The sequence below is a fragment of the Chelonia mydas genome, chromosome 1, assembly GCF_015237465.2.
Source record: "Chelonia mydas isolate rCheMyd1 chromosome 1, rCheMyd1.pri.v2, whole genome shotgun sequence".
Lineage (NCBI taxonomy): Eukaryota > Metazoa > Chordata > Testudines > Cheloniidae > Chelonia > Chelonia mydas.
In genome coordinates, this window is record NC_057849.1 from 24,868,801 (window position 1) to 24,893,016 (window position 24,216).

The following is a 24,216-nucleotide window of genomic DNA, read 5'->3' on the forward strand; positions in this document are numbered from 1 at the left end:
TGCCTGAATTGAGTGCTCCTGCCTTGACATGTACAGAAAATTGCTAGTTGGCCAGGTGTCACAAAATGATGCTTTTGATTCTAGGCTTTATTACCGCTAATGTCCTCTCTCAAGCCGTGCCCTACACCCTAATGGCTTGGGGTGTTTATAGTTTTTTATTTTAGCAGCCATGGCAGTTGATCGGTGGTGGTTGTTAAAACATGGGACGAGGAGTGGTCTTTGCAGATAACCAGTTGAATGTGAGCTCCTAGCAGGCTGCTGTGGCAAAAAGAAGTTAACACAATCCTAGGATGTAGAAATGGAGAATACTGACCAGGATATTACTGTGTATAGCATTGCTGATACCACTACTGGCACAAGGAGTCCAGAACGAGTCCAGTTCTGGTGTGCACTTTTTTAAAAGATGTTGAAAAGCTGGAGAACGTGCAGAGCAGAGCAGCTAGAATGATCTGATGTCTTGACACATGATTTATGATGACAATTTAGGAGCTCAATCTATTTTTTTTTTTATCAAAGAAAAGGTTCAGATGTGAGTTGATCACGGTTTATATGTGCCTACACAGATGTAAAAGAAATCTGACTTTATGGTACTCTTTAATCTAGCAGCCAAAAGAATAACAAGATCTGTTGGCTAGAAGATGAAGTCACAACCATTCAAATTAGAAATAAGACGCAACGTTTTTAATGGGATATTCTAGTTCAACCACCAATTATTGGGCTGGATTGTGTTCACTCCAGTATAGGAATTGCTGGGTGAAATTCTGTGCCCTGTGTTGTGCAGGTTTGAGTAGACAATTGCAGTAATCCTTTCTGGTCTTAAAATCTATGAAGCTATAAATAACTGTAATTTATTACAATAGTTAATATTGTAAATTTTTTTTTGAATTTTTCAAATTTTACATGTCTAGGGGGATGCACTGTGTTCAGGGACATGTAGTCATGCATCAACAGATGGCACCTCCATGTCTCCCTGGAAATCCACAAGCACCTTATCTTAAAGATACACACAGGACTGGAAAGTTCAGCCAAGCACTATAAATTCATGGTTTAAAGCACCCATGCCCTGTCTAGGGAAAGCTGGCACATGGAGGATGGAACATCACTGAACATTTCTGAACCAGAGATATTAAAATCTGTCTAATTTAGCATAGAAAATCCCAGGACAGAGACCTTGTCTTCTTCAGTAACTCACAATGTAGCATACAGGATAACGGTAATGATTACAGAGAGAGATGACCATACAAAAGGTGGACCTTTGCTTATAAAGCCACAGGATAACCTGGATTTGGATCTTTATAGTCTAATAATCTTCTTTAGTAAAGTGTAGCAAACGCTACTAATGGCCCTCTCTCTCTTACTATATTTGCAAAGTTTAAGCAGCATAAGTGTTTTGAAGCCCAATTAATAAGGGTAACTCCTATTCCAATTATCTGAGAAACTGGACCTTTTTGATTCTTGCAAATTAATGTGTCATACATACACAACACATGCACTGCCACCCAACAGTCATCAGACTGTTTCAAATAGTCTTACAAGTTCCTTGTGGCAGACATTATCTGAACACATGTGGACAACGGCCAGCAAATTGTGGATGCCACAAGTAATTAAAAAAAAAAATCAATTACCACACACCTGTGAAATATTACTGTCCCTGATTTACAAAATGGGAAACAGAGGCACAGAGAGATAAAGTGTCTGTCAGACATAATGAAGCAGATCAGAAAATTCAACCCGCAGTTGATCTTTCAAGTCACAGTTCAGTGTCTTAATTACAAGATTATTCATCTTCTCCTACACATAATACATTGAAACATAAGAAAAACCTAAATCATTCAGTCATAGAATCATAGACTCCCCAGAACTGATCCCTGAGGGACCCCATTCGATATGCCCTTCCAGCTTGACAGTGAACCACTGACAGCTTCTCTCTGGGAACGGTTTTCCAACCCATTATGCACCCACCTTATAGTAGCTCCATCTAGTTTGTATTTCCATAGTTTGTTTATGAGAAGGTCATACAAGGCAGTATCAAAAGCCTTACTAAAGTCAACATATACCAGGTCTACCGCTTCCCCCCTATCCACAAGGCTTGTTACCCTGTCAAAGAAAGCTGTTAGGTTGGTTTGACTTGACTTATTCTTGACAAATCCATGCTGTTACTTATCACATTATTATCTTGTAGGTGTTTGCAAACTGATTACTTAATTATTTGCTTCATTATCTTTCCGGGTACTGAAGTTAAGCTGGCTGGTCTGTAATTTCCTGGGTTGTCCTTATTTCCCTTATAGCTGAGCATTATATTTGCTCTTTTCTAGTCCTCTGGAATCTCTATGGTCTTCCATGACTTTTCAAAGATAATTGCTAATGGCTAATGGTCATGTTATGTCCCCTTCTTTATTTTTTTAAAAGTAGACATTGAGAGTTTGAAGTGCAAAAAATGGAGGTTTGGGCATAACAGGAATTGTCAAAATAGGATCTTCATTGTAGGAAGGCTGTTGCTATAGGCTAATTTTCAAGCCAAACAATCTTGACTGTTTCCTTTAAATTAGGAAACAGACTACTCCAAGAAAAGCTTACTCAAATAACAGGGTGTATTATACCAAATCAGATGGAGATCAGTTTAAGCAAAATCATCCAGGTTAAGAGTAAAAAGATTCACAAATGTAAACTGACTGTCATTAACTTTCCTTTTGTAATAAGAGCACTGAGGCTTTCATTGTCTAGCCAGTAAGCGAAATTTGTTCCTGCTCCTTTCTGTTAATGATTTATTTTAATCAATTTACAATAATAAATCAATCAATCAACATTAATGGCTCTAAAGAGTAAAACTTATATTACTTATGGCAATCTTTGGCTAATGACACAGCTATCTAATTTTTATGTTTTTATTACCAATATTCAGTTTTAGGGCTGGGCAAAATTTTTCAGACAAATAGTTTGTTTGCCAAAAAACGCAGCTTCAGTAAACCTGAAACTATTTGTGAATTGGCTACTAATAGTTTCGGCCATTTACAAAACAGCTGGACGAGGAGGTGCTGCTGCGGCTCCCACCCATCTTTGTAACCTTCAGCCAAGTGATCTGAGCATCGTGTGGGATGTGGGAGACCCAGGTTTGAATCCCTACTCTGGTACAGACCCCAAAACGGTCCTTTCTGTTTCACTGAAAAGTCCCCAAAATTTCAGTTTTGGTTCAACCTCAACGGATTTTTTTTTTCAATTTTTCAGAACTGCACCAAACCGACAGATCAGTTCTTCGCCCAGCTCTATTTAGTTATAAAAATAAAATTAAATTAAAATAAAATAAGCAACAAAATCAAAGCTCTTTACGGCTCATTTCTGCAACTCTAAAGCATGGAAGCATTGAATTCAGCGGGGCTGTGGGTAAGGATTGCAGAATCAGCTCCTTATTGAACTGCAAGATCAGAAGCCTTCACCAATAATGTGGGAGTTAGTCTGAAAATTGGATAGTTAAGCGGAAAGCCTTAGTGTGCCTAACAGAGTCCCACGGTTGCTGATTCTGGAACGTTAAACTGAGATTTAATTCTGCTGCTATGACCGACTGTACAGCTCTGAACATGGTATCATCTCTCGTGCTGCTTTTAGTCACAAAAACAAATGTAACAGAAGAGGAACATTATTAAAGCATACTAGCATGAAATGAAATAGACCAGGGGTCAGCAACCTTTCCGAAGTGGTGTGCTGAGTCTTCATTTATTCACTCTAAGTTAAGGTTTCGCGTGCCGGTAATACATTTTAACGTTTTTAGAAGGTCTCTCTCTATAAGTCTATATTATATAACTAAATTATTGTTGTATGTAAAGTAAAGAAGGTTTTTAAAATGTTTAAGAAGCTTCATTTAAAATTAAATTAAAATGCAGATCTTATCAGTTTAGTGCAGTGGTTCTTAAGCCGGGGTGCACGCACACCCTGGGGGTGTGAGATGCCCTTTCTGGGGGTGTGAGACATGCAAGATTTTTTTTAGAAGGTAAATCATCGAAAACACAAATTAAGCACAGGCACATAAGTACAACTACTTTGTTTCATAAAACCTATGTATTTATTAACATTATACTTTTTTGAACGATTACTGTAATATACAAAGTTTTTACGTTTTAAAGTTTTCAAGTTTTTAAGCTAATTGTAGTGTAATTTTTGTAAGGGCTGCAGAGCGCTGGGCCCAGGTCAGGAGCAGAGCCCTGGGCCGGCTGCCGGTACCCCAAGTCGGCAGGAGGGCTGAGCAGGGCAGGAGGACCGGACTCCGGCTGGCAGGAAGCCGGGCGGCTGGAACCCCAGACCAGCAGTGAGGTGATTGGGGTCGGCGGCTGGTATCCCAGGCCTGCAGCAGGCTGAGTGGGGCCAATGGCCGGGACTCTGGCTGGCAAGGGGCTGGCGGCTGGAACCCCAGACCATCAGCGGGCTGAGCGGGGTGGTGGACAGAACCCCAGACCTGCAGTGGCACACCCGCTGCCGGTCTGGGGTTCCGCCGGCTCCTGCCAGCCAGGATCCTGGCTGCGGGCTGAGCGGGGCCAGCGGCCGGGACCCTGGCTGGCAGCAGCGTGCCAGTAAAAATTGGCTCGCATGCCGCCTTTGGCACACATGCTGCAGGTTGTCGATCCCTGAAATAGACCCAAAATAGAAAAAGGGATCTTGAGGGAATGTTGATCACTGTTTTTATCCTTTATTTGTTTACTAACAACAGGATATTTTAAAAGAAACTCAGCAGCAATCAATAACTTATGAAGATAATGGGACAAGTTTGTCACCTCTTTCACTCAAACTCCACATTCTCTCTCTCTCTCGCCATTCTGAACCAAACTCAATTAGGGTTGTGGTGACTATTGATTACATGGTCGGCTACCTCAACAGTTTTAATTGCATTCCTTACGTTTCTGAAAATGAAATCTCACTCTCTTTCCAGTTCCTACATTTACCACTAAATTTTATCTGGCTGAAATGGCTCACAGCACATCACAACTTGCCCCTGGAATACCTTCTACACTCAGAGCTGTGAGGGGTTAACACAGAGCCCATGCAGCCATGTCATCACTACATGAAGATTCCCCACCCCAGGAAATCCCTAGCTCTCTGTTTAAGCCAGTTTTCCAGCTCAAATAGCAAGAATCAGAGTCCGAAACATCACAAGATTGGCTTAAAAATCATGAAACTGTATTTGGTTTCTGGGTTTGAAGCCTCCAGGGTGCATTCAGTTCATGTTTTCAGACTTTTCTCATATCCATGAGGAACGGAGAGTTATTTTTTTCCTGTTTAAAAGAAAGCTGGGATTTTCTTGAAACCACTTGACTCCGGGAGCTGGAGCTTTAAGAAAATCACCAAGTGTGGCAAGAGTTGGCAACAATGATAAAGAACATACTGTATCTGATTCAAACCAGGATGGTCAATATCTAAAGCTGAGGAACCTCACTGCAATATTTATCCTCATCTCCAAACCAAGCAGACCAAAGTCACACGTCTACCGCTTCCTGGGTCCCATGTAGTAACATACAGGATAGTAAGAGTACCAAATTCAATTGAAGGCCAACACAGTGCTATTATACCGTCCCTATAACAACGTGATAAACGACGTGATAAACAGTCTGATAGCAGAATGATATCATTACAGAATAAAAATTATTAAGGCACAGTACAAAACCAGTGCTTTTAATATAACCCTAACCAGTTTGTCCCAGCAGACATTGTAATATATTTCAGTCTTTTTACTGGATTTATGAAAAATACACAGTTCACCTTAATTCTTCTGTGTCCTGTATATTTATTTTCCATGACAACATCTTCCAGAGCTGCAGAAGAGCATGTCTATTTCAATGCTATCAATATCACTTTCTGTCTAAAGACCTGAAGTACAGTTAATGAGCGAGACACATTGTTTGCTACAGTGTGGTGTTTTGCTTTTGCTGCTGTTGTATTGCTGGACAGATCATCATGGCCTATGGCCTCTCAGTTCCCTTCGGGGGTGCTAGCTGAAATGTCAGCTTTAAAGCACAACTGGCAACGGTACTCAAAGGAGCAGCAAGAGAAAGAAGCATAATAGGCGACAAAGCTGACATCAAATATTAAGCCAAAAAAAATTGTAAAAGGACTTCTGTAAACATTCAGCGAACAAACTTCCTGGGTCTGGAGGACAACAGGGTCACCAGCCAGATATCAGAGAAGCAGGACAAACAGGTGTTAATCAGCCAGTGTTTATCTACTGAATCTGAGAGACTATAATAAGGCTTTGTCTACACTGAAAAGTTTTGCACTTTAACTATGCTGGCAAGTGGCAAATCTATCTTAGGTACTTTTATGTCCCCCATCACCATTGTATCCGAGCTCCTCCCAATCTTCAATGCATTTGTCTTCCCAACACCCCTGTGAGGTAGGAAGTGTTATTATCCCCATTTTACAAATGGCGAATTGCCTAAGGCAAGATCCCCTCCTCTCCTGGTAGATACTGGTCCAGAAGCGCTTTACTCCAGTTTGGGAAGCAAAATAAACTATACTGGCACAGCACTTTTATACTGGTAAAACTGCGCGTACACTAGGGCTTTTACCACCATCGCTATATCAGCAAAAAAAAATGTCACCCCTAACCATCACAGCTCTGCTGGTAAAAGTTTTAAGGGCAGATCAGGCCTAATGTACCACTTAGATGACACTTCCCATCTGCCAAATGCTTTATCATCAACTCATTAATCCTCACAACACCTATGGGAGACAGGAAAGCACCTTACAAACAGGGTAATTAAGGGGAGAGGGTTATATTGCTTGCCCCTGGCCACAAAAAGAGTAATTGCCAGAGGACAAATTAGAACTTGGGCATTCTTTATTGGCAAGCTTGTGCCAAAGGCCCACTCTGTGTTGTGACCTTATCTTAAAAGAGGGGCCTGATAAAGTTTTGGGGTGATACCCAGTACATTGTATTTCATTAAACATAAGCAGACTGGTTTATTAGAAGCCCCCATCAAGTAATTTAAAAGAAAACAAAATCTTGCATGGATTGTGATTTCCTTTAAGAACTCTTACACAAGGAATTTCTTTGGGCACCAATCTAGCCCTTTCAGACAGATCATAGAATCATAGAATATCAGGGTTGGAAGGGACCCCAGAAGGTCATCTAGTCCAACCCCCTGCTCGAAGCAGGACCAAGTCCCAGTTAAATCATCCCAGCCAGGGCTTTGTCAAGCCTGACCTTAAAAACCTCTAAGGAAGGAGATTCTACCACCTCCCTAGGTAACGCATTCCAGTGTTTCACCACCCTCTTAGTGAAAAAGTTTTTCCTAATATCCAATCTAAACCTCCCCCATTGCAACTTGAGACCATTACTCCTCGTTCTGTCACCTTCTACCATTGAGAACAGTCTAGAGCCATCCTCTTTGGAACCCCCTTTCAGGTAGTTGAAAGCAGCTATCAAATCCCCCCTCATTCTTCTCTTCTGCAGACTAAACAATCCCAGCTCCCTCAGCCTCTCCTCATAAGTCATGTGCTCTAGACCCCTAATCATTTTTGTTGCCCTTCGCTGGACTCTCTCCAATTTATCCACATCCTTCTTGTAGTGTGGGGCCCAAAACTGGACACAGTACTCCAGATGAGGCCTCACCAGTGTCGAATAGAGGGGAACGATCACGTCCCTCGATCTGCTCGCTATGCCCCTACTTATACATCCCAAAATGCCATTGGCCTTCTTGGCAACAAGGGCCCACTGCTGACTCATATCCAGCTTCTCGTCCACTGTCACCCCTAGGTCCTTTTCCGCAGAACTGCTGCCTAGCCATTCGGTCCCTAGTCTGTAGCGGTGCATTGGATTCTTCCATCCTAAGTGCAGGACCCTGCACTTATCCTTATTGAACCTCATCAGATTTCTTTTGGCCCAATCCTCCAATTTGTCTAGGTCCTTCTGTATCCTATCCCTCCCCTCCAGCATATCTACCACTCCTCCCAGTTTAGTATCATCCGCAAATTTGCTGAGAGTGCAATCCACACCATCCTCCAGATCATTTATGAAGATATTGAACAAAACCGGCCCCAGGACCGACCCCTGGGGCACTCCACTTGACACCGGCTGCCAACTAGACATGGAGCCATTGATCACTACCCGTTGAGCCCGACAATCTAGCCAGCTTTCTACCCACCTTATAGTGCATTCATCCAGCCCATACTTCCTTAACTTGCTGACAAGAATACTGTGGGAGACCGTGTCAAAAGCTTTGCTAAAGTCAAGAAACAATACATCCACTGCTTTCCCTTCATCCACAGAACCAGTAATCTCATCATAAAAGGCGATTAGATTAGTCAGGCATGACCTTCCCTTGGTGAATCCATGCTGACTGTTCCTGATCACTTTCCTCTCATGTAAGTGCTTCAGGATTGATTCTTTGAGGACCTGCTCCATGATTTTTCCAGGGACTGAGGTGAGGCTGACTGGCCTGTAGTTCCCAGGATCCTCCTTCTTCCCTTTTTTAAAGATTGGCACTACATTAGCCTTTTTCCAGTCATCCGGGACTTCCCCCGTTCGCCACGAGTTTTCAAAGATAATGGCCAAGGGCTCTGCAATCACAGCCGCCAATTCCTTCAGCACTCTCGGATGCAACTCGTCCGGCCCCATGGACTTGTGCACGTCCAGCTTTTCTAAATAGTCCCTAACCACCTCTATCTCCACAGAGGGCTGGCCATCTCTTCCCCATTTTGTGATGCCCAGTGCAGCAGTCTGGGAGCTGACCTTGTTAGTGAAAACAGAGGCAAAAAAAGCATTGAGTACATTAGCTTTTTCCACATCCTCTGTCACTAGGTTGCCTCCCTCATTCAGTAAGGAGCCCACACTTTCCTTGGCTTTCTTCTTGTTGCCAACATACCTGAAGAAACCCTTCTTGTTACTCTTGACATCTCTTGCTAGCCGCAGCTCCAGGTGCGATTTGGCCCTCCTGATATCTTTCCTACATGCCCGAGCAATATTTTTATACTCTTCCCTGGTCATATGTCCAACCTTCCACTTCTTGTAAGCTTCTTTTTTATGTTTAAGATCCGCTAGGATTTCACCATTAAGCCAAGCCGGTCGCCTGCCATATTTACTATTCTTTCGACTCATCGGGATGGTTTGTCCCTGTAACCTCAACAGGGATTCCTTGAAATACAGCCAGCTCTCCTGGACTCCCTTCCCCTTCATGTTAGTCCCCCAGGGGATCCTGGCCATCTGTTCCCTGAGGGAGTCGAAGTCTGCTTTCCTGAAGTCCAGGGTCCGTATCCTGCTGCTTACCTTTCTTCCCTGCGTCAGGATCCTGAACTCAACCAACTCATGGTCACTGCCTCCCAGATTCCCATCCACTTTTGCTTCCCCCACTAATTCTACCCGGTTTGTGAGCAGCAGGTCAAGAAAAGCGCCCCCCCCCTAGTTGGCTCCCCTAGCACTTGCACCAGGAAATTGTCCCCTACGCTTTCCAAAAACTTCCTGGATTGTCTATGCACCGCTGTATTGCTCTCCCAGCAGATATCAGGAAAATTAAAGTCACCCATGAGAATCAGGGCATGCGATCTAGTAGCTTCCGTGAGTTGCCGGAAGAAAGCCTCATCCACCTCATCCCCCTGGTCCGGTGGTCTATAGCAGACTCCCACCACTACATCACTCTTGTTGCACACACTTCTAAACTTAATCCAGAGACACTCAGGTTTTTCCACAGTTTCGTACCGGAGCTCTGAGCAGTCATACTGCTCCCTTACATACAGTGCTACTCCCCCACCTTTTCTGCCCTGCCTGTCCTTCCTGAACAGTTTATAACCATCCATGACTGTACTCCAGTCATGTGAGTTATCCCACCAAGTCTTTGTTATTCCAATCACGTCATAGTTCCTTGACATCACCAGGACCTCCAGTTCTCCCTGCTTGTTTCCAAGGCTTTGTGCATTTGTATATAAGCACTTGAGATAACCTGTTGATCGCCCCTCATTCCCAGTATGAGGCAGGAGCCCTCCCCTCACAGACATTCCTGCCTGTGCTTCCTCCCGGTATCCCGCTTTCCCACTTACCTCAGGGCTTTGGTCTCCTTCCCCCGGTGAACCTAGTTTAAAGCCCTCCTCACTAGGTTAGCCAGCCTGCTGGCAAAGATGCTCTTCCCTCTCTTCGTAAGATGGAGCCCGTCTCTGCCCAGCAGTCCTCCTTCATGGAACACCATCCCATGGTCAAAGAATCCAAAGCCTTCTCTCCGACACCACCTGCGTAGCCATTCGTTGACTTCCACGATTCGACGGTCCCTACCCAGGCCTTTTCCTTCCACGGGGAGGATGGACGAGAACACCACTTGCGCCTCCAACTCCTTTATCCTTCTTCCCAGAGCCACGTAGTCCGCAGTGATCCGCTCAAGGTCATTCTTGGCAGTATCATTGGTGCCCACGTGGAGAAGCAGGAAGGGGTAGCGATCCGAGGGCTTGATGAGTCTCGGCAGTCTCTCCGTCACATCGCGAATCTTAGCCCCTGGCAAGCAGCAGACTTCTCGGTTTTCCCGGTCAGGGCGGCAGATAGATGACTCAGTCCCCCGGAAGAGAGAGTCCCCGACCACCACCACCTGCCTTCTCCTCTTGGGAGTGGTGGTCGTGGAACCCCCAACCTCAGGACATCGCATCTCATGCCTTCCAACCAGCGGAGTCTCCTTCTGCTTTCTCCCCCCAGACATATCATCTGGTCCACTCTCCGCAATGGTACCTGTGGAGAGAACATGAAAGTGGTTAGTTACCTGTGTCTGTGTTACTGGAACCCGGACATTCCGCTTACCTCTTCTGGAGGTCACATGTTGCCAAGCTTCTTCACTGGCCTCTTGGCTCCTCTGTGCAACCTGCTCTATATCTTTAGAGCTTTGTGTCTTCCAGGTGTCTTCCAGGATTCCACCTCTTCTTTCTCTGCCAGTTAAACGCCATCCTGTGGCCCTGGAACAATGGGTGTGGCGTCCACAGGAGTTGCACAGTCTAGCCCTACAGCCACGGATGCTTGAGCAGTTCTCCAAGGGACCACACATACACCCCCAGCAAGGTGGCTGTTCCTTCCCAGGGACAGAATTACGCACTCCGCCAAGCCCCACGGCCCTAAATGGATACCCATCAGGTAGCTATGGATTCAAAGACAGGAAAAAAGATTGGTCTTGTGGTTGAGGAACTAGACTGTGGTGCTGCCACAGGCTCCCTGTATCACCTTGAGCAAGTAATTTAGTTTCTCTGTGCCTCTGCTCCCCATCTGTAAACAAGGAATAATTATACCTTCCCTCCCACCCTTTATCTGGCCTGTCTATTTAGACCAGACGGTGCCCAACCTAGGGGCTGTGGGCTGCACCTGGCCCACCAGAGCATTTCATAAGGCTACTTCGACACAATATACTAACGGCCAATTCATTAGCATTTTGTCATCATGTTAGTTTACACAACCTATCTAACTACATACGAAACAAGCTGAACTTCAAATATAAATCGATACAGGTGCCTTTAAATCTTATTAAAATACGTAGAATCTGTTTGACCCCCACAAGGTTGTGCTTCGGTTTATGTGGCCCTCCTGTGTAATAAGGCTCGGCACCACTGATTTAGACCATAAACCCGTGGGGCAGAGACTGTTTCACGGTATGTTTTTTGCACGGCTTCCCACAATGGGATCTCCACTACTACTGCCATATGATTATAAATGAAAAGTCCTCTTATCTGCACCCAAAAGTCATCTTCAGGATGCATGTTCTGCCGACAAAAAGGGAGACCACGCACAGCCTTTCTGAAAACGTATTAATTAACGTGCCAGATCCTCAGCTGGTGTAAAATGGCATGGCTCCCCTGACTTTAATGGAACTACTCTGATACAAATTGGCTGAAGATTTGGCCGACAGGCTACTCCCTTTAAATGAGTCTCAAAACTACATTTTTCCTCCCTGTTCAAATTCATCCCATGTTCCATTCTATTAAATCACTATTTCTTAGGAGTGAGTAATTATATTGCCTGAAGATCCATTAAATATCTGCTTCTGGCCTGAAAATGTACTTCTGAAGTCACAATTATTCATTAAGAAGCTACTTCCTGCATCTACTGGGATGGTAAATTTATATCTGCTGGAACCTAGGCAAGAAATGATCTTCCATCAACAGAAACCTCCCACAAGGAGTTGCCAGCTCAATTATCCTTCTATCACCGCCTGCATCAGGGGATGTGGTAATCACTCTTTCAAACTTGTTCTGACTTCAGCGCTACACACATCTCCTACCCACGTGCAGTTACCTCCCTGCCACCAAATACCCAGGCCACAAGGTTTTCCGCTCAATTTTTAGAAAACGACAAAGCCCACATGAGTGACTTAGCCCCCGTCACCCCCCCCAAAAAAACTATTGTAGGTATGCCTACAGCAGCATGGTATATTTGCTCCCTTAAGTCGTTAGACCCAGAAGCAACCCAGATTACCACTTCTTCACGGCATCTCATAGGTGCAGGTAGCAGGAGCAGCAGCCAGGGACGTGGGAAAGTGCCCTGAACTAACCAGACCGTCTCTGATTCACCATATATCTGCACCACCGCATCCCTTTAATTTACACGTTTAATTGATCTCTCTGCAATACAGTGTGAGTTCTCAATGGTATGGGGTGTAAATTATTTGAAATGTAATGATGGGATACAGGAAGAGAGCTGGAAATAATAGGAATTCAAGCTGAGGAGACAGACCTGAAGGAAAGTACAACTGTCTATTTTTATTATTATTTATTAACCAGGCTTATTATGGTAGAGCCTAAGGACCAACTGAGAATGGGGTCCCACTGTGCTAGGCACCATCCAGACACAGAGCAGAACAGAGTCTCTACCCCAGAGAGCTTACAATCTAAACTGATAACACAAACACTAGCCAGGGGGAAAGGAGTATAACATACCAAACCATGTCTACTAAAACCAGGCAGCCAGTCGCACCTGCTGAAGTTCCCACCCCCTCAAGAAAGATCAGTTAGTTAACACCTCCCCACCTTGTTTGTTCTTTAAGCAGCTCTCTGGTCCTGGGGAGAAGTGGTGAGTAACAAGCCCATCCCACATTGATGAATCAGAGTAAGTGAATACAGAAGACATTCCTCTAAAAAAACAAATGAGACGGCTTCCTGCTAAGACAGAAAACGCAAAGCTGGAAAAAGTCAGCCATCAGACACCAGTGACAACTATCACCTCAGTAAACAGCCGTCACGTGGAGCAGCAAATTAGAATTCTCCTCTGCATGGAATCCGGGTTGACACCTGTGGTCTGACACCCTGTGGTCTGGAGAACGTTGACAGAGCAGCGGAAGAGCGGAGGAGAACATGAAAGCAACCTGTAATCTCAGTGTGCCATAGGTGTTAATTAACCTGGCAGCCAACCAAACTGCTGGTATTAAAATCCCCTTATCTAGGGAGTGCACATTTCTGCAGGCACCATTACACCTGGCACAGAGTCAGCAGGCTATTGTAAAAAGCATAGAGACTGAGGCACATTACTAATAATTAGCTGACAATCAGAACATCTGTTAGTACTAAAAAAAAAGTGTTATCTAAAGAAATACACATCTGAAAAGTCAGCAATAAAAATAAAGCAAATAAAAGCAACTTTTGAAAAATAAATATGAATGACTTCCAGTGAGAAATCCTCATAATCAAAGTATGATCATTGTATTCAAGCCTTCAGGAGATAAAATTTCAAGTGAAGGAATTTGTGCCTAAAAAGGAAAGTTTGTTTCTACATACCTGTCCAGTCTCCCACTATTTTAAGATGGACCCCAAATGTTGCTTTGGTATCTGTAGGACACTGAAAAAATTAAATAAGTTAAGGAACATTTCTGAAAAATAATTAAATAAACTGAGATTTAAGCACAATTTTGAGGCCAGATCCTTAGCTGGTGTAAATGAGAGTAGCTCCAGTGATTTGCACCAGACGAGGAGCTGTCCTTTTATTATAAAGCAATTGCAACTTCAATAAAATGCAGAAGGCCTATAACAGAATGATTAAGGCTCCAAACATTCTTATCTCTCATCGTGATCAGGGAACAGGCCTGGGATGTATTCACCTTGGATGTGATTTAGAATAGCCACTCCTCTAAGTTGCGCCTAGCTACAATGGCTCACAAGGGACTGTTATGGTAACAGAGGATCGCAAGAGTGCAGCAATGCTCAGTATTGCCAACCCCAAGCATTCAAAAATCACTAGCCAGGCCCCCAAATCACATATTGGGAGTTCTGTTTGGTTCCCTTCTGGCTTTTCAGCCTTTAGGGTTCACATTTTCAAGCTTATCCTCACAACCACGAGGGCTAAAAAATTACTTTTTTTTTTTAAAATGAAAGCTGAGAGTCTCTTGTATTCAAATGACTCCAGGAGATCACACTTTAAGAAAAACACCAGATATCATGGGATGCACGATAAAATCAAAAGAGTAGGCAATATTGCACTTTAGCCATGCCCCTATTCTGAAGGCCACACAGCTGCTTACACTGGACAGATGCCAACTGAGGATTCCCCCCGCACCAAGCTTCTATTAAAATAAAAAACAAAATAATATTGGGGGATTTCAACTATCCCCATATTGACTGGGTACATGTCACCTCAGGACAGGATGCAGAGATAAAGTTTCTTGACAACTTAAATGACTGCTTCTTAGAGCACCTAGTCCTGGAACCCACAAGAGGAGAAGCAATTCTTGATTTAGTCCTAAGTGGAGCACAGGATCTGGTCCAGGAGGTGAATATAGCTGGACTGCTTGGTAATAGTGACCATAATATAATTAAATCTAACATCTCTGTGGTGGGGAAAACACCACAGCAGCTCAACACGGTAGCATTTAATTTCAGAAAGGAGGACTACACAAAAATGAGGAAGTTAGTGAAACAGAAATTAAAAGGTACAGTGCCAAAAGTGAAATCCCTACAAGCTGCATGGAAACTTTTTAAAGACACCATAACAGAGGCTCAACTTAAATATATACCCCAAATTAAAAAACACAGTAAGAAAACTAAACAAGTGCCACAGCGGCTGAACAATAAAGTAAAAGAAGCCGTGAGAAGAAAAAAGGCATCCTTTAAAAAGTGGAAGTTAAATCCTAGTGAGGAAAATAGAAAGGACCATAAACACTGGCAAATGAAGTGTAAAAATATAATTAGGAAGGCCAAAAAAGAATTTGAAGAACAGCTAGTCAAAGACTCAAAAAGTAATAGCAAACACTTTCTAAGTACATCAGAGGCAGAAAGCCTGCTAAACAACCAGTGGGGCCACTGGACGATCAAGATGCTAAAGGAGCACTCAAGGATGATAAAGCCGTTGTGGAGAAACTAAATTAATTCTTTGCATTGGTCTTCACGGCTGAGGATAAAAGAGAGATTCCCAGCCTGAGCCATTCTTTTTAGGTGACAGATCTGAGGAACTGTCCCAGATTGAGGTTTCATTAGAGGAGGTTTTGGAACAAATTGATAAATTAAACAGAAATAAGTCACCAGGACCAGATGGTATTCACCTAAGAGTTCTGAAGGAACTCAAATGTGAAAATGCAGGACTACTAACTATAGTCTGTAACCTATCATTTAAATCTAGATAAATTAATGGAGGATAGGTCCATCAATGGCAATTAGCCAGGATGGGCAGGGATGAGCGACAGGGAAAGGATCACTTGATGATTACCTGTTCTGTTCATCTCCTCTGGGGCACCTGGCATTGGCCACTGTGAGAAGACAGGATACTGGGCTAGACAGACCTTTGTTCTGTCCCAGTATGGCCGTCCTTATGACATTAGGTGCCTGAATACCTCAATCTCTGTGCCTTTGTTCCCCATCTATAAAATGGGGTAATAGCACTGTCCTACCTCACACCCTACAGGGGTGTTTTAAGGATAAGTACATTACATACTATGTGGTGCTCAGATACTACAGTATTGGGAGTACCTAATATAGATCTCTGCACTTCTGCTGTCCCATCTACAGAATGGGGGCAATAATACCTTCCAACATCTCAAGGCTGTCACAGGGATAAATTAAATTAATATCCGTGAAGCATTTTAGAGATGAAAAATGTTATTAGAGCTGGGAGAGTCTTACAGAATCATAGAACTGGAAGGGACCTTGAGAGATCATCTTGCCCAGTCCCCTGCACTAAAGGCAGGACTAAGTATTATCTAGACCATCCCTGGCATGTGTTTGCCCAACCTGCTCTTAAAAATTCCCAATTATGGAGATTCCACAACCTCCCTAGGCAATTTATTCCAGTGCTTAAAATGAAGGACTGAAGAATATCTGGTTCCATTTTAGTTTATTTGAGGATTTAGGGGGCTGCTTTTTGTTTGTTTGTTTGTTTTTTGAACAAATCCCAAATTCAGGCCACGGTTTTATTAAGGTTTATGATCTCGAGACAATTTGGGGGATCAGAAGGAAACCATGCAAAACAGAACTGTTCCTTATGATTTCCTCCCCAAACCAGCAGAACTCATGGACCGTGAAGCCAGATGAAGCAAACTCAAAGGAAAGTTTTCACATCTCCCTGCAAACTGCAACTACGAAGTTCTGGGTCACCATCGCACCTTCCATGCTATCCAATCCTGTTCACAATCTTATACTGTACTCACCACCATGGAACCTGAACCCCTTTGGAATAAAGAGATTTTGCTCAGACATCAAAGTTCCAAAAAGATGTATGAAACCCCTGAAAAGAACTACACAGTTTAAAAATGAGTTATATATTGGTATATGTTGTTAGCTATGTTAACATTCAGATAGTGCTAGAATGCAGGCGTAAGCATTCAAACAAACACTCACCCACTTGCCACTGATGGGCATGTTTGCCTGGCCAATACTGGCCAGACAACCTATGGACTGCAATCAGAAGCATGGACTAATGGGGCCACTTTATCCATGCAAAGGTAAAGTTTGCAGCTCCTCACCTAAACTGCTCCTATTGCAGCTTTTCTGAAGCCCACATGGAGCATGCAGCACCCTTGCCCAGCGGTTTGCCAGCAGGTCTCCAGTACAACCCTGATGCAGAGCTTAAGTCTTGAGGTGGGTTTTGTGCTGGATCTCTGCTCTGTGGGTAAATTTCTCTACCCAGGGAGATGGAATGATTTGCTCAATCCAGATGTCTGCAATTCCAGTTCAGCACCTTTTCTACTAGATAAGTTTGTGCCCGGCACTCACTGGAGGTACCACCCCAGAGCCCGACTGCCCCTGAATCTCACGCCCAGCACCTGCAGGAGGTGCCAGTTGCCCTCCTGCAGCCTGACCATCACAAAGCCTCGTTTTATAAAGAACTACAGAAGTGCTGAACCAGATTTAAAAAAAAAGAAAGAAAGAAAGAAAAACGTTATTTTAATTAATATTTAAGAAAGATGAATTTTCACTTTTAACTGAGGGGCCACAGGCAAGAAGCAACCCCGCCCTTCCAACCCTGCCCAGTCACTGTCAATGCCCAATGCGAAAAAAGACTATCCTTCCTCTCGTGCTAAAACCTCCCTCCGATCCAGTGTTAATGGCAAAACTCCCTCCACTCAGGTGGGTGCAGGTCCAAGCCCATTGTCCTTTACATCAAGACTTCTCAAGCTATCGGATGTGGGGGACAAGCAATTTTTTCTTCCAATGTGCGCGCAGACCGGCAGCCGATGGCTCGCGGACCGGCACCGGTCCACGGGCCACCACTTTGAGTAGCCCTGCTTTACATGACTTATGTGAATAATATTCCCTTCTGCAGTACTCTGAACAATAACCCCGTTAACATGAGGATTTATTTCTTCTCACATTTTAGGAAGTATATTCTGACACCGCAGGCCTAAGGGTCCCTTGGAGGGCTCTAGAAAACCTTATTGTGCTATTAAATCTTCATAGAGGAAACAAACCCATCATGTAGGATATATAGAGCCTAGTTTTTAAAGCCTTAGTCATATTTTTATTGTATAAATAGTACATTCACATGTTCTGTTCCTCTGAGATCAGCTAAACTTGAGAACCCTGGCCTTTTCCAGACTGCCAGACCAGTGAGTGCTTGGGTGGACATTAGAGACTGATGTTCATCATCAGAAGCAAGCTCCACCCAGACCAGAACCCACAATTCAAAGCAGCACCAGACTCTGCCAGAACAACAGATGCAAAACCTACAGACATCTCTCCACTGCCACAATAATCAAAAGCCCCTCACCCCCCACCCAACTACAACCTACCTTTCAAGATCAATGGTTCCTACACATGCCTATCACAGCATGTGGTGTACCTCATCCAGGACACTAAATGCCCCAATAACAACTATGTGGGTGAAACCAGACAATCACTATGCTCTCAAATGAACTCATACACAAAAACGATAAAAGGCAAAAACACCACAAAACGATGGGCAAAGGCTTTTTATAAAACAATCACCCCATATCTGACCTCTGAGAGTATGTCTAGACAGGGATAAAAAACAAACAAACTCATGGCTCACCCAAGGCTCGGGTTCCCAGCCTGAAAAATTGCTGTGTAGATATTTGGCCTTGGGCTGGAGCCCAAACATCTACATAGCAAGTTCTAGCCCCAAGCCCAAGTCAGCTGACCAGAGCCAGCTGCAGCCATCTTGGCATTCAGAAGTGTAGGCATGAAAATATGCAAGCCTTGGCATGTCTAAACAACACATGCCATTGACAGGTCTCTGCACACAATTACAGTAAATGCATACATGACTAAAAACCTGAAATTTAAGCCTATACTCTTTGGCATCTCTGGTCTCCAAAATAGAGTACCGCTAATCCTTGATTCAGAAAACAAGTCTATCCAGGACAATATTTAAGCATAAGCTTAATTGACATGTGATAAATTCCACTGAAGTCAAAGGGACATAAGAACATTCTTAAAGTTAAGCACAAGTTTATGTGCTTTCCTGAATTCGGACCCTACAAAGTATGTGTATGACCTTTAGCCAAACTACAAGTGTCTGAGAGACTTCAGGAATGCATGAACGCTTTTTGCAGCTCTAATTAAAGACAATAAAACTTCTTCTCTGAGATCCCTAGAAGATAATTTAGCGACTACAAAACTTGTTAGGATTATCCGCTCCTAGGACATACAAGTTGTTTTAAGAACAGTATTTTAGTCTTTCTAAAAAGACGTATTCACTAGAGTACCAATTTGAGAAATTTATTTCCTGACTATATTCTAGGACTGTTACAGCGAAGGAAGACCTTGGACAATGTTAAATGGATTATTTCTGTACAAGAGAGCTGTGAATGAACCTTATTTGATGTACCAACCTGATTAAAATACGAGAGAAATTATTCAAATGTATTGTTGCAAATAAACTGTCTGTGCTTACATGAAGCTATGCTCATCTTAGTCTGTCCTCAAACCAAACATGCATATCTCAAAAAAGTGGAATATTTGAGGTCATAAGGTCTTCCAGCAATTTTTGCTAAAATGTTCATCTGCAGGCATTCAGCCATCCTCCAGAGATTATGGGACAGAATCTCAACAAGGGTCAATTGGAATAGTTCTATTGACTTTGATGGAGCTGTGCTTATTTACATCACCTGAGAACATGGCCCTATACCCTCAGAGATAAAAGTCTTCTGTATTTGAAATGGTAGATTTCCTGCTACAAGGTTTAATGAAAAGTGAGATGTAGAATGCCGTCCCCTCTTCCCCACTCCCCCCCCGCGCGCACACACACACACACACCCTTTTTGTTTGTTTTGCATTCTGCCATTTGTAACACTGGATTTGACATCCTATAACTGGAGCAAATTTATGGAATATAATTTATTCTGCACCCTTTGCTGAGAAAAAACCTACTGTTTCTGAGCCTTCACAGACGCATGTTTAATAGGAAGTTGTCTGCCTATATGTGATTTTCAGCTAACTCCATGATGTAAATGCAAAATCTAGCACTCAGGGGACTTCATGTGGATTTGTGACAATCCCTGGAAGACTCTGTGTTCATAAACCAGCATATGGATTAACACTCATCTGTAGATGTCGTTTATTTCAATCATCAACAGAAAGAATATGGATAATATTCTTAATTTAACTAATCCAAGTTTAATGTATTACTAGTTACTAATACATACTAGCAATATACTTGATTTTATTTAGTGGCATCAAAAAATTATGGACCAGTTTCTCTAGTGCAAAGAAAGTGTAAAATGCTACTAAATCAGAGTGATAACAGTTTACACTCACTTTACACCAATGTCAGTGACTATACCAGGTGCAGAGCAATGGAGAATCTGGTCCCATATGTGTGAGAGCACAACAGACAGGAAATGAAAACAGATAGGTCTTGTAAATTATATAGCCTACAGTATTTTAGGCCCTTAGAGCACTGGTACCCTTTCCCAGCCTAGAACTCTTGCTACAACCAGGGGTGTGTTCACTAGATGGCCCTTGACTACAAATTTGCTCTCTGTGGTGGTTCACTGTGGATTTGGTGGCCTTTGGCATATGTTTCTGGCTATACTATTACTCTGGAGGAGTCATTGGCTGGTGGATGCACAGACAGCACTGTAGAAAGTTCATCATCATCACGTAAGAAACAGAGGCTCAGAGGCATCAGGAGTCACATGACACAACAGTAGCAGAGCCTGGCCAAGAGCACCAGCCTCCTAAATTCCAGTCCAGAGCCTTACTCACTAAGTCAAACAATACCTCCAGTTTGAGAGAAATCTTTTTCCTGGATTACCTCAAGTACTTTGGCTTGGCACTGGGGATAACAATGGAGGGAAGAGGGAAAGAATCCTCTTTCGACTGTGGCACACTACACAGAATCAACATCAGCTTAAGGCACAGAGTGGTTTCCACAAACCTAGTACTTCCAGCAAAAGTGAGGAGCCAGACAATCTGGATCTCAGACCTCTCCAAACCACCTACCCGAGATGGCTGTGCAAGAATCCCTTGCTGAGCTGGACTCCACTAATGCAAGGCATGTGCCTCCAATGGAGAGGCCCCCCTGCATTCTGCCTCCTCATGAAATGGAACGGCTCTGAATCTACTGCCCAGGGGCCCTCTGCACAGGCAGAAGTGGGAACCGGACTAGTCGTTTATTGGCAACGACAGCTATGATGTGTGCTATGGCTGGCAGAGAAATGAAAAGGAGCCCTGTCCCCATTTCGACAGCTAAAAGGAAGGTCATGGCAGAGCTGGATTCACACAAATGAACAAGCAGAGAGAAATTCTTTCTAAGAGGTTATTTCACTTTGGGAAAGAGCCGCAATATGATTCTAAGCTGGAATTTGCAGACATCCAGGCAGGCACTGTAAACACCATGCACTCCTGCAGCTGGTTCATTGTCATGGTGATTGCCTCCAAGGATAAAACTGCTCTTTTGCAAACCTTTGCTGTATTGTCCAAGTTTGTGACCTGGAACCAGTCAGATCAGTTATGCCACTCAGACAGAAACGCACTTAAGAGTTAATGTACATGAGAAAATGACAGAACTAAACCCAACTGACCTAGATTTTTTTTCCCCTCACGGAGGAGGTGGGGGTGGATTTTCAACTTTGCCAATCAGCTGCAAAAATAATTTGGGCTTCAAAAGTTCAGTGAGCCATAGTTTGTCTGGTTTTCACAGAAAACTGATCTAAATATTCCCAAAACAATTTATCCTGAGATTAGAAAACAACAAGGAAGAATGATGACAAATACAGGCATGCTATATAAAGAATATAGCCAATAAAGGACAGCTAGTCTTAGGTCTGACTCATGGAAAGTGAACCATGCTAAATCAGGCTACCCCAGTTTTAACTAATGAATCACACAGTTTAAAAGACAGATGTCAGAAAAAGGTGCTTGTAAGGTTGTTGGGGGTTTTTTAAGACATGTTTGTGTCTGGAAGAATGAGCTGTATGGGAAGGGTCTTCAAGGTGGCTCCATTTATTTCTCTTGTGGGCTACTTTGTAAATTTGGCTTTGTTTAAACTCTCTCCATATTGGGAACTTGGCCTTATGAGTGACTTAATTTAACTGAGAAGTGTCTGCAGACATTATAATTTGGTTGTACAGGGGACAACCCTAAAACAGAACATGATGTTGCAACAGGGGAGTCTGAATGAACAAGGTGAGACCTTTGTCTTTAAATCTAACATCCCTCTGAGCAAGCCAGAGAACTCATAGCAGGGCTGCCTCCCTTAGAGCTCTACGTAGCTCAAAAGCTTGTCTCTCACCAACAGAAGGTGGTCCAGTAAAAGATATTACCTCACCCACCTTGTCTCTCCCTTAGGGCTGCCTAACAGCGGCAACATGCCCCAAAGAGTTCTTTCACTTTCCATTCCCTTGTCCTCTTTCTGACTCAAAACATCTGTAACCCAACTAGTGAAGGAAAACACCCTACAATAAAGCCACAAAAGGTGCCTAGATTCTACATTTTAAGGCCAGAAGGGACCAGTATGATCATAGACTCATAGGACTGGAAGGGACCTCAAGAAGTCTTCTAGTCCAGTCCCCTGCACTCAAAACAGGACTTAGTATCATCATCTTCTTACCTTCTGTATAACACAGGTTGCAGAACCTCACTTCCTGATACCTGCATCAAGTTCATATCTTCTGTTTCGCTTTTAAAAAGATATCCAATCTTGATTTAAGACTTTAAATAATGGAGACTTCACTACATCCTTGTGTAATTCTTTCACTGACTCATCACCTTCACTGTTAAAAATCTGCACCTTATTTTTAGCCTGAATTTATCCAACTTTTTGTTTCTTTGTTTTCTCTGAAGGCAAATGCCAATGTACAACAGTGGTAGATGTCTTGGAAATGTCAACAGGCCAACACTTTCCAGACACCCAGAGACCAATCTTCAGAGGTGCTAAGTATCCAAAACTCCAACAAAGGTCAAAGAGTGCTTGGCATCTCTGATTTTGGGTGATTTGATCTTTGCCACCCTAGGCTGAGACATCTAGTGGATGATTTTCAGAAGCTACTTTGGGAAATTTTAACCATATTCAATAAATAATAAATAACAGTATCTTCGCTTTTGTGGTAAGTAAAGGATGAACAGCCTAAGCTCCACAAAGTTTTATTGCTACAGATTTACCACTAAGATATACTTCTAGTGTCCAGATCAGTGTTTCTCAACCTTATTCAAGGTTAAACATTTTAGCAACCCTTTTCCCCTTACATGTACTATAAGAGTACAAGAAGTATCACTTATCATATAATTTATCTGTGTGTTTCAAGAGGCTGGCAAATAATACTTGACCTTGAAGGGTAAAGATGTGTGGGGAATGAGGGAGCGAGATTTTCTTTGCTTTAGATTGTAATAAAATTTTCAACAACCTCCACCCGCCCAATTGTATTTTATGACAAAAACCCTCTAGTTCAGAAACACTGGTTAAAACTATGTTTGGCACTTAAACAAATTTGGGCCCAGCTCTCCTGTTCCAGTCCAGATGTACCCTAGTTTGGTGTAATGAGGAAGGCAGAGCTGCCCCTGTGAGTTTTATGAGACAACCCAAAATGAAGAGGGGATCCAGACTCCAGAAGGGCTGGGGCTATGTGAGTATTTCTAGAGAAGTAGAAAGAGCTCAAAAGAAGAGCAGAATTGGGCAGAGAGATTCAAGAAAGGAATGCCTCTGAAAGACGCAGTGTGGGAGTTCGCTGGCTGAGCAGAGGAGCCAGATTAGACTGGCGAAAGCAGAAGGCAGGGATGCAGTCAGGGGGTCACCTACAAACTTCCCTAGGGCAGAGAACCACAGCCAGAGAGGGCTGGAGAGGACTGAAAGCTGAGAGAAGCAGAGGGAGATGCCTGCTGACTGTCTGAACGGAAGAGCTGAAGCCAGAGAGCCAGAGAGAGCTGAAGGCTGGTGAATGATGGAGGGATGAGCCTGATGTCACCTCCAGGTGACAGCTAGAACAAAACAGAGGAGTAAAATAGGGTGGAAAAACACCCCAGCTAGAGGACTGGGATGAGGCATGATGAAACATGCAGGAGCTGTACCTGAGTGGTAAGAGACGCTGGAGCTGTAGTCAAGAGATGGATTGTGGTGAGAGTCGCTGAAGCTGAACTGGTGTATTGATGGACTGTCAGGACTTGAAAAATTGAATGTACTGTCTGAATGATGGTGGGGAATTCTGAATTAGAGGGTTGTGAGACTGTTGAAATAAAATAAACCCCATGAAGAGCTATCTATATTCAGACAGCTTGTGTGGAGTTACTGGGGACTCCGGAAGAGGGAAACGGAGGCAGGGGCTGCTTTCAGGGACACCTTGAGGACACAAGGGGGTGCCCTGGAAGCAGCCACCCTGTCGCACACTGGCATGGATA

At 43.4% G+C, this 24,216-nt stretch overlaps 1 protein-coding gene across 1 annotated transcript in view; it reads right to left on the reverse strand.

Moving 5' to 3' along the window:
• NOX4 (NADPH oxidase 4) overlaps positions 1 to 24,216 on the reverse strand; it is a 158,481-nt gene that overhangs the window by 79,195 nt on the left and 55,070 nt on the right. The window contains exon 12 of the mRNA XM_007063128.4: positions 13,714 to 13,774. Coding sequence (XP_007063190.3) covers positions 13,714 to 13,774 — 61 coding nt within the window. The remainder of the gene's footprint in view (positions 1 to 13,713; positions 13,775 to 24,216) is intronic.